Source organism: Pterocles gutturalis, unplaced genomic scaffold, assembly GCF_000699245.1.
Source record: "Pterocles gutturalis isolate BGI_N339 unplaced genomic scaffold, ASM69924v1 scaffold48998, whole genome shotgun sequence".
Taxonomy (NCBI): domain Eukaryota; kingdom Metazoa; phylum Chordata; class Aves; order Pterocliformes; family Pteroclidae; genus Pterocles; species Pterocles gutturalis.
Window position 1 is genome coordinate 3561 of NW_010124813.1, and position 11341 is coordinate 14901.

At 46.2% G+C, this 11341-nt stretch overlaps 1 protein-coding gene across 1 annotated transcript; it reads right to left on the bottom strand.

Annotated features, from left to right (window-relative positions):
* Positions 1–1054: 1054 nt before the first annotated feature.
* On the bottom strand, positions 1055–10783 carry LOC104465348 (C-Jun-amino-terminal kinase-interacting protein 3-like; the record flags this gene model as incomplete). The annotated part of the gene is made up of 11 exons (XM_010078351.1): positions 1055–1533; positions 2113–2256; positions 2527–2706; positions 4495–4533; positions 5926–6039; positions 6164–6335; positions 7167–7315; positions 8739–8806; positions 9340–9420; positions 9699–9821; positions 10597–10783. Coding segments are annotated over 11 exons (1379 nt in total), but the record flags the coding sequence as incomplete, so codon positions are not given.
* Between the last annotated feature and the right edge of the window lie 558 nt (positions 10784–11341).

Below are 11341 nucleotides of genomic sequence, written 5' to 3' on the forward strand. Positions count from 1 at the left end.
CTGCATCTAGAGCTGCCATGTTCTGCATCTGCAGCTCAAAACCACTCTCCCTGGCCCCATTTTTTGCCACTTCTCTTGCAAGCAGGCTGCACGTTTGCAATCCCCCAGCACTGCTTACACAAGGAGGGCTGTCAGAATTTTTCTCAGGGCTTGTCAATTATTTTCAGGAGCAGAAATTTCCAGCTTTTCAAACTACCTAGTAACAAAGTCAGTGCTCACAATGTCAGGTAAAAGAGGTTGGGTGATCTGGCCTCAATTCCTTTTTCTGTGTGACCTCAGGGGAGACACAGCTTTTCTACACATTGACTGCACCTACAGAGTCCTTCCTAACAACCAGCGTGTGACGGAAGACAGCCACCTCCTTCCAGCCGTTCCCGGGATGGGGACACAGCCTTAGGAGTTAAGGTAATCTCAAGGTGTTAATGCCGAAGTCACAGCAGACCCGCATCATCTGCCCTCGTCTGTATTTTAAAAGCCAACAAATGCTCTGCAGAGACAGCTTTCTCCTGAACCTTTCAGAGCAAACTCAAGAGTTGTTTTCTACCTGGCATTTTTGGAAGGGGGAGTTAAAAGTATCGCTGCCTTTTCTGGTCTTAAAAAAGCAAGATTCCAGTAGACCTTTCCTACCACAGTTGCCAAAGGCCCTGTGGCCTCCACAACCAAACATCCGTCTCCCATCTGAGGCAATCAAACACAGTCCTCTCTGGACACCCAGAGTCATCCAGCACGTGACTGCTGAGACTAGAGCAGCAGAGGAGAGATATGCTCCATCTGCAAGCATGGAGGATGTGTTCCCCTAAGGGCACTGCTGCCTTCTCCAGCCAAGCAGCAGGAGTGCTGCCCAAACCCTGACACCCCTTTCTCTTCAGGATTCCTTGGACCTGGCTGCTCTCAGCCTGTGGGACATTATTCTGTGCTTAAAGGTGGATAAAGTGGGGAGCCCACTGGTGAACTAGAAAGGATTTCTGCAAGGGTGCTGCAGAAGCTGTGATTCCCCATCACTGCTTTGGTGGGGGATGCCGGGGGGTGGACTTCTTCTCATGCAGGTGGGAGTGAAGCAACCCGCTGGAGAACCTGAGCCCCCACCCAGCCAGCTGACAGCTCCTGGGCACTGGGCAAAGGCATTGCACAGTTGTAGCTCCAAGCTTCACTTCACTGATGCGCTGCCATTTCTCTCCTTGTAGATGCCAGCTCCAGAGCAGAACAAGAATCCAACCACGCAGAAAGCGCACGGGCCCAAGATGAAAGCTGCAAGTTCAGAGGTTAGAAGGGGGTCACAGTCCGAGGCAGGAGCCATTGCAGTTGTCTGGGGTTGGTTTCCAGCAGTAGGTATAATGCAGGCGTTCCATATGTACATCTTGGCATTCAGTCGGGAGGAGGGACACTTACATTGGTGGGAAAGGAGAAATTCTCACTCAGGGATATATGAGACCTGCCACACAATAATGTGGCTCCTTTCAGCCTTGGAAAGTACTGGCTTCACCTGGGTGGCATCTCCTGCATTCTCCTCTGTCTCATCATCTTCTCCATCCCCTGAAGAGAAAAAATGGAGAGTAAAAAAAGGCAAGAAAGAAACTGCACTGCTCTGGAATGCTTCCAAAGAGGCTGGCTACAGCCGTATCGCTGGCTACAGCCTCGGCAGTCTGACAACAGATGGCATGAGCTGAGACCTTCCTTTATGCCTCAGAACATTTATACCAATGTGGTGCTTTTTTGAAGGAGGACGGTACGGATGGAACAAACCATCTCCAGCAGTAGGGAAAAACCACCCTTCCTTTCAGGGAAGCCAATGTTAACAACACAGAGCACTCTTGAGCAGCACAGGTGACCGCAGTGGGGCAGCGATGTCTGGAGCCAGTGGCATAGATGGTTTTATTCTTTCCAGGGCCATTAACGCAGACTGTGTGGCACTGCAGGCGCAGGCAGGGACAGAGTTTGGCAGTCTTGTGCTAGGCGAGGAAAATGCTTGCTATCTGCCCTCACAGCCAGAGACAGGAGAAACAGACAGCACTGTTTTCCAGATTTTGCTCCCCACAGCAGTGATCCCTCTTCTCCACAACCACGGCCCCGCACCCCCTCCCATTCCACACGCCTCCCACCACAGGCACTCACCGATCCGGAAATCGATGTACCCTTCTCCTCCGCTCAGCACCAGGACATTCTTCAGCTTCTGCCCCTCGGTCTCTGTGGCCGCTGTGCTGGGGTTCTCCGAAGGGCTGTCCAACACACTCCCGTTCAGGGTTGCTAGGACATTGCCTGGAGAGGACAAAGGTGCTGTCAGTGCCTCTGCTCAGCCCCATGCAGTTCACACACACACACACACAACTGGGCAGACCAGTCCCTTCTGCTGGTGAAATCTGGAAGTCAACTCAAAGTGCAGTTTAAACGACTGATGTCTGAGCCATGGTGATCTGCAAGTTCTAGAAACAGCCCGGACGGCTGTCTGCTGCAGATCAGCTCCAACTCCTGCTGCAGAATGGATGGCAGGACAAGACCCTCACAAGGAAGGGCTGTGCTCATTCTTACCAGGCACAGAGACGAAGAACTTGACAGCATCACGGTGGCCGTGGAAGCAGAGCTGTGCCTGAGCCATGGAGCAATAGGGAATGAAACTGCTGGCAGATTTGTCACTGTTGTCATCACCGTACACGTGAATGACCCCACCAGAGCGGCTGCCCTCTCCAGAGGTCGGTGAAGTCTTGTTGGCTGGGGATAGTGAGGAGGAATATTGTCAGCGATAGCATTGAGTCCCATTTACAGACTCAGTCTAAGAGAGAATTCGTAAGCCATGAAGGAAAACCTTTAAAGGTGCAGGTCTCTTTAAAGGTCTTGTGTAAAGGACGTGATGAAGGAGACCATTGCACAGTCCCTCTCTCTTGGGCTGGTAACAATCTACTCATGATAAAAAACTACCTTTTCTCATCAAATCTAGTATTTGGCTAATGAGGCACACATCCCTGGAGGTGCTGGCCAAGAGTGACCCTAGGGCAAGCAAGACGCAGTCTCTGAGGTGTCCCAGTGAAGGCCTCTTCACCAGCAGCAATCCTGCCCAGCCTCCAGAAATCACCTACGGTCCCAGGATCAACTCTGCTCTTTTGTACCTGGCAGGGTATCCAAAGGTCGCCACCGTACCAACCAGACATTGAAGGCGCCTGGAGGAGAATTACTGCTATTTTCTGGATTGGTCAAGTTCCCCATTTCCAAGCCAAGTCCTTTGCTCACACCAAGCCGTAAGCACACAGGCTGCTCAAAGCAGCCTCCGGGTCTGGTGTAGACCTCTCAGCCCAGTAAATGTCACAGCAGCGGAGTGAAGTCCTTCCTTCGTCCTTGATTTAGCCATGACACCAGAAGATCAGCTACTCAACGAACACCTGAAAGATGTTCACCATCCACAGCTTCCAAGGATTTCAAGGTGGGCACAGGGGCCTGCACCTTTCATGTCCAGGCTCCAAGAATGTGAATGCTTCTGCTCTCCAAGGAACAGAGACCAGTGCTCAGAGCTCAGGATGGGAGATGCTTTCCTTCCACTTGCACCCACATCAGTAAAACAGAAACTACTTCCTGTGAGAGAACCTGAATTGCTTGCTTAATTATCTGTATTTTGGCATGGGCTGGATTTCAATTATTACGTGACTTGGACAAAGGAGACTTTTACCCATCAGGCTCAAGCCAGGATGGTGAGACAAGTACAAATATTTTGTTGGAAGAATGAGAATCAGTGTATGCAGAGGGAGGGAAGATCCCCAGGATGAAGGCTCTCTGCACCTCTGTGGTTTGGTTTGCTGTGAGCAGCTACAAGTGGATGGCTTTTTACTGCAACCAATATCAGATGCTTTAAAAGTAGGAGACACACCTTGATAAAGCTTCTGGATAGCCAAAGAAATGCCTTACAATGAGGAAAAAATACTAATTTCTGACCCTGGAAAAGCTAAGGCAAGCATAAATTTGACCTCAGACCCTGCCTTAACTGGCACAAAACCAAACAACGGTTACTGTTTATCAAAGTCCCCTCTGGTTAAACGTCTTGATTATTACTTGCAGCTGGCAGATGCCACAGCACCTGCTGCCACTGGCCTGAAACCAACAAGAGAAGCATCCTTGGAAAACCAAGGACGACCAAGGAAGACCTTGGAAGAACACTGGAAGTCTACTCCTTCTTCCTGGAACTCTCTGTCTGAACAAGCCTTTACAGTTCCCGTGTCAATCCTGGCCTACCACAATAAGGGAACTTGTGATGAAGAATGAAGTACTCTTAACACAAAAAGCCCAGAGGGATGGCTGATGAGATGGATGAAAATGTTTTTAGCAAAATGGTAAATGAGGATATTTACATTACTGTCTCTGGTTGCTTTTCTCAGATGCAACAAAATGAAAGAGTGATGAGGAAAGATGGATGGAGAGAGCTGAATGGCAGGATGGGAGGGTGGGAAAGTGGCCGCAAAGGGGAATGGGTGCAACAGGAGTAAAGCTGAAGGAAGGAGGCAATGGACTTACCCCGGAGCCCAAGGAGTTGGCCTCGGTGGAGGACTACAGCTAGGCACAGGCAAGGAGTAGGAACACAGAGGGGCACGGAAAGAGACAGGCAGGACGGGAGAGAAGAAAAAGGTGATTACTGGCAGAAAATTCAAGGAGCAACGGAAATGTATAAAATCTAGAGAAATGCTATTCTTGCTCACTTTGCTCTTATCTTCCAAGGACAAATGTCATACCTGAGATGGGAGAGGGACCATGGTCACAAGGATCCTTTGCTAAAGTCTCTAGTGAGACCTTACTGCTTACCACATTTGTACAGAAACACCAAAAGATAATGCAACTGGTTTACAACCGGGAACAAGCTTAACTCAGAATTACAACAGCAGCTTCAAGAAGGAATGGGCTTTAAAACAAAGATTCAGAAATGAGACTGAGATTGCAATGCACAAAGATGACTGTGTCACTGGCTTCCTGATGTCAGCCCCAGGCACATCCAGCTCCACCAGCCTTAGAGGAGACCATCTTGGCCTTGTCTTCCAGGAAGATTACAACAGGTTTGCTTCTCTTATACAAGAACCATTTGCTTCTCAGCTCTCCTGCAAGCAGTCGCAGGAAAATGTACGTTTGGCTGCTTTCTGTTGAAAGCAATTGCAATTAGCTTCAAATCCTACTCCCTCATTATAATCTGTATCGGACCTTCAAAATTACATGCTGACTGGCAGGTACAGAACAGGATTACCAAGAGGTTCAACTAAACTTCCAGCTCCAGAGACGCACCTATTAACTACTACTGCTGGGTCTCCTCACCAGGATGGATTTGCCGTAGGATACTGATTTCTCCTTGATTGATAAAGCTGAGCCCTAATTTGAGTAAATGAGGCTTTTCTAAGGTCAGTTTCTGGAAAATACTCTTATGGAGACATTTAGATGTCTATGCAAAACAAGATTTTCAGGGAGATCTTCCTGGTGACTTCTCATCCCATGGCCTCCTTTTGGTGACTCACTACAATTCACAAAGCTTTGTTTCTCCTGCTTTCCACTAACTACAGAATCAGTTCACCTCAGTCTGCTCTGTCAAGGTCAGGCTCAAAAAAAGAAGACTGTATGGATGGTAGAGATGTCATTGGTTCCCCAAGAAGGAAATGGCTTCAACTGAACTGAAAGGGACAATAACAAATACCTATTTAGTTTTAAACAGGTTTTGGGTTTGAAATCCGGTCTGATGAACACTTAATTCCTTAATAAGGAAGAGTTAAACCAAGTTCAGGGCTGCTCATACTCAGGGCTCTTCTCTCTGAACACTGCTGTCATCAAAGGTGTCTCATGTTCAGCGTAAAAATGTCCAAAAGCGTTAGCCTGACAGAGCCATCCGCCATGTTGCACCAGTAACACACAAAAGCGTTCTTTTTTTAGGGGGAAGATGCAGAAGTGTCTCCAATAAACATCACTTACTCTCAGTCAATGGAATGGAGATGACGACGCCGTTCCCTGTCCCTACCCAGAGGCGGTTGCCAGCAATGAGCAGGGCTGTAATCCGCACAAACGAGAATCCCAGCTTTCCTGTGCCTAGGAAGCATGCAGAAGAATTGAAAGTCAGTTATGACTTTGGGCAAGGTCTGCTAATGAATTTTTATCTCTTTCTGATCTCAGTAAGCAACAGACTGTTTACTGACAGTCCCTACAGCCTCACCCAGCATCTTGCTGACATAAGGCTCAATGTCGACATCTTGCAGATGTTGATGGCTGTGGGCATGGTAAAGCCTCAGAGTGGAGTCCAGGCGGATAGAAACCCATACTCCATCTCCAATCCACGCCAGCTGTCGCACTTGACTCTCCCGCCGAGGGTGGGCATCAAAGGATTTCTGAAATGCCAAATAGGTGGACCAATATGAGTTCAGAAAAGGTTTGCAATCATCTACACAATATTCACTTTTCCTCAACTGAGATCACTTGTTTGGGTTTAAAACCTCTTGGAGAAAATATGTTAATACCATCTGACCTCAGAAGTTCACTACAGTATACAGAAAATCCCTCACTTGAAATGATGAGTTGTATAGCAGGTCTGCAGAGATTACAGTCTTTGCAGACCACTTCAGGAACAAGAAAATTTAGAAACCAATGTGCTTGGTAGAAAAGGAAAACACACAACTCCAGTATAAATTGCAAAGATCAGACTGCATTGGCTCACTGATGTGAACTTCAGATGCAGCACTTCTTCTCCCTTTGATTAGAATTATTCCAAGCATTGTCCAATAGGTTTGTACCAACACCACTGTATTAAATTTCAACCAAAAGGCTCTAAACATCATTTTTTTCGTAGGCAAGTGGGATCACTGAGGCTTACTAACTGTACCTTCTTTTGTGCCACAATGCCTACAGATTAAGAAGTCTTAGACCATATACGAAGGGTAGCTGTAAAGCAGGCATGTACATTTGTACAGCACGTGGCCTCATAGACTCACTAGTAAAGGCAAAGAAAGTGCTCAGTTTAGATCTAAAGATTTAAGCTCTGCAAAGGGAGGAAGGAATAAATATTGCCCTGGCTGACTGGGTCATAACATGAGCCAGCTCGACAGCTTGGGTCCTACAGTCAGCAATGACAATCCCAAGGTTCTGCATTTCTATACACAACAGCTCTGAGAATAAACAGAACGCAAGCATGTGCATGCATACACATGCGTGTGCTGTCTTACCTCAATCTGCATTGTCTTAGGTTGGATAACATGGATTTTGTTCTTGTAGCCACACCAGACTCTATCATACACAACCGCCATGCAGCGGATGGAATGGTGAGTGTGACCCAGGTCCATTAGGTGGTAATTACTGAGATCCCACTGACCATCTGCAGTGAAAAACAAGTGTGGAAAGATGTTTCTTATTCATGACATGTCAGTATACAATAGAATCATCCACCGTTCCATGTAAATCTAGGTATACAGGCTTAGCTAATACTGAAATGCTCATTTTGCTTTTGTTTGTTAACTTCCCACGAACCCATACTACTTCAGGCACAGCCTTATACTTACAAAACATATGATAATAAAGTTTAGTTTGGTGGGCTGAAAGCTCTCCAAAATAGGCTAATTTAAACATCCTTTTATTGCAATGAAGTGAACAGGCTTCTCTAACAAGTACAATAAAAACAGCAGGGGAAGAAGAAAGACAGCCTAACAAGACTGTGCAGAAACTTAAAAGGAAATGGACCTTGTGGTGAGGCTTCCTCGTACCACAGATGGACAACACAATTTCCCCAAAGTGTCAAATCCAGGGTAAGGAATCAGTCTTCCTTCTCTCATGCTTATCTGCTAACTAACCAGGCAGATACTGTGTCCTTCACGGACAGGTGGCCTCTGTGTCACGAAACTTTATCCTGTTTCTGATGGGAACAATTTTTATATGTCAATAGTCAGCCTTGAACTCAGGACAAAGGCTGAATCAAAATTTAGATTGTACAAAACCAGAAATCTCTATATTTCAGCTTGCTGGATAAACTGCTACTCAATGAATAACTAAGTTCTTGATATGCAAGCATTAGTCCTAGTTAGCAAATTCCCATGTGCTTTCAGGTATGAACACAGCTCAGGAACTGCTCAAGTCATAGGGAAACAAAACCAACAAGACTGGAAAGGACAAGAAATACAGAATTCAAAAAATATCTTGAAGTGACAAGATTAAGGCACGTCAGATTACTCAGACATCTCTTTTCTGCAAGAAGAAAAACTGACCAAGTGTAACGCAAAGACTCACATTTTTTTGCGATTTCCAGACTTCCAGAGAATCCCAGCTCTGCCTGCTGTGTACACAGTGATCAGTTCCACTACTTACGCACAGTCCAACTTCTCTGGAAAGCAGCAGGCCTATTTGCAACTGCACAGATGATCTGCTGGGGTACAGCCTGAGCTGCATGGAGCTCCATGTGCATGCCTCATTACAGGTGATTTGTGAATGCACAGGAACACTGATACAGCACAACAGCACAACTTACCAAGCAAGCCTCAAACAACTGCACAGCATACATATTCCTGAAATGTGTTGCATTTACTCTGCGTGTGCTACACAGAACACATGCTGCAGAAAAGCTCAGGAAATAGTGTTAAAGTATGCCTTAGATGTTTTAGGATAAGGATTATATGTGCATAATAGCTATGCATTTTAACCATGTAGTCTGGCAGGCCAGCACCTTTCCTTCTCCACTCAGAACAGCATTTAATCCATTGCTACACTTCTGGACGAGTTTGGTTTTCTCTTACTATGTTGATTCTTACCTTCTCCCCGGTGGAATATGGCTAGTGTTCCATCTGCCAGAGCAACAAGAACTCTCCCTTTCACATGCCTGAAATCACAGAAAAGTAAATACTTAGAAAAATCAGTAGAAGTAAGGGACTAACAAATCCTTTCTGACATCTATGCACACCATCTTTATGTTCTCTCTACAATTCCCATTCAGTTTAGGACTGGCAAGAACATCCTGCAAGGGCCAAGGGTCATACCCCCTACCTTTGTTGTTGTAAGATCATCCATCAATTTCCTGATAACTTCTCCTTCACACTACAAACTCCATCAATTTCAACAAGTTCCACCTAATTCACACCCCACTGAAATGTTGCCTTTTTTCTCCCCACTTATTTCCTCCTCATACTGCTAATCTCATTTAGCACCTTATTCAGTGATTTGGGTCAAGTCTGTAGTTGAAAGTCTGTATTTGAGCAGGAAAAAGGCTCAGTATGAGGCTTTCCATAAGAAAAACCTTGGGAAACTTTTCTCACAAACCAATGCACTTAGAAGAGCAAAGAAAAAGACGACTGACAAAAAGCTGCCACCCTCATCTAACTTTCTCCTTCAGCACCCCTTGGTATGCACACTTACACTAGACTCAGTACAGAGTCCTTCAGCTTTATGGAGTGCAGACACTTCTTCCAGTTGGATACAGCCGAGTGGACGTAAAGCCTGTGAGAAAGGAAAAGACGGGGAGGATTAGCAGCAAGGCCCCACACCTTCAGCCTGACTAGGCTTGAGTCTTGTCTTCTCGTAGGTAGGAAAGGTGGAGGTTAGGTAAGAAAGTGAGGTTAAATCCCTGTGCCTGTGATGAGCTGAGGGCTCAGAACAACAATGAGCAATGAAAACCTGCTCCAGGAACACTAAATGAACTAACGTGTGCAGACACGAAAAGTGGAGCCCAGAGAATGAAGGTGACAGAGAGATCTGCCAGTCCAAGGGGAACCTACCAGCCGTTCTGTGCTCCCAGCCACATGGTGGGGGCAGCGCTGGTGCAAGTCCCAGCAGCGTCCCCATTCACCTCCTGATCTGGCAGTGTTGTGCTTGACTCTGTCTTCAGCTGCCCATTCTCCCTGAAGAGACAAAAGCACATTGTTAGAGTCTTTAGCAGCAATGCACAGAACGTCCATCTATGCTCACAGTCTGGCATTCATAAGCAGATAAGGGCACTTGTATAAACAAACAGCTTCCTTCTCTGCTGTGTTTTTAATTGCTTGACTCCTGAATCTGCGATTTGCAAAACTTCCTTTCTTCCCCACCAATACAAATAGCAAGTACTTGAAATCTATAGAACTTAATGTTTGGCAGTCTTATTATAAAAACAATATTTTCCCTCTTCATTTCCAACTTCAACAGAAAGAACAACTTGGTCATTTAGGAACAATTTCTACCCAAGACTTCCACCTTGCTCCTCAGGCCATCACATCAGACTCATTTGTCTTAAGAATTTTTGGATGGTGAATATGCTTTCTTCGTCAACTTTACAGAACATTAGAGGTACTACTAGAATAAATCAATCATCATTTTTATACATGAATCAATCAGCTCCTTCAGTAAGAACATGAAGTGCACATGTACTTTGGAAGATCTCTCTTAACAGCAGGTCTAAATTCATACTGAGATCAAATACTTGCACCTAAACAGCTGACACAGTCTGCTATAGGCTGAAACATGTTTATTATAATTTAATTCTTTCTCTTCCTACCATCCCATCTGTAATGCTATTTGGGCACAAAACTGAAAAAAGTTTGACACTATCAGAAGATCAGGCTGGTTACCATATCAAAAAGCTTATGAGAGCAGAGCTGATAAGTAACTGAACTGGCACTTTGGCCCCAGGCTGCCTACCCATTCTGCCTAAGAGGCGCCTGTGCAGGGACTGGATCAGTGAACACGTGCTCCGTGAGGGGCCCAGGCCGGGGCTGGGCAAGCTCTGCCTCGCCTGTACCGTTCTCTGGGACCTCCATAGCTTCTGTTGCCTCCTCAGTAGACTGGGACTGGTTGATCTTCCCATTGCAGACAGCAGCCACCTCACCTAAAAGACAAAGAGCACTGTGAGACGTACTGGAGACTGAGCTGTAAGTGAACCACACAGAAATCAGGCTGTCGATTTTTTAATTTATCCTTCTTTGCCAAATTCAATCAAGTCCTGACCCTGCACCACAGCCAGCAGCTTATCCAGTGTTTCCTGCCTGGATGGGGAACAGAGACGATTTTAAAGTGAGGCGCAACCTGTGACTAGCAAGACGTTAGTTCTCCAGAGCTGCCCACTGCAGTATGGAGTCAGCAAAGCATCCTCAGAGTTTTCACATGGGCTGAACTGACTTCACAAGAAGACATGGTTCAGAGAAGAAGCAAATGCAGCAGTGCAAACATATCACCTGACCAGTCTTCTGCTATCTGACCCCTGCAACCGGGCTGCAAGATGTGGATCACTCGGAGAGAAAAGGAAGGCTTTAAGGAGAAATGTACCAAAAGGGCGTTTGGTCTTCCTGTACCACATTAAGAAATTTCTTGAGGCCTTTGAAGCAGTTAACTCAGAGAGAGGAGGATGCAGCTGTAAGAGCTCGGGGGAGAGTGGCTGGAAAGCTGC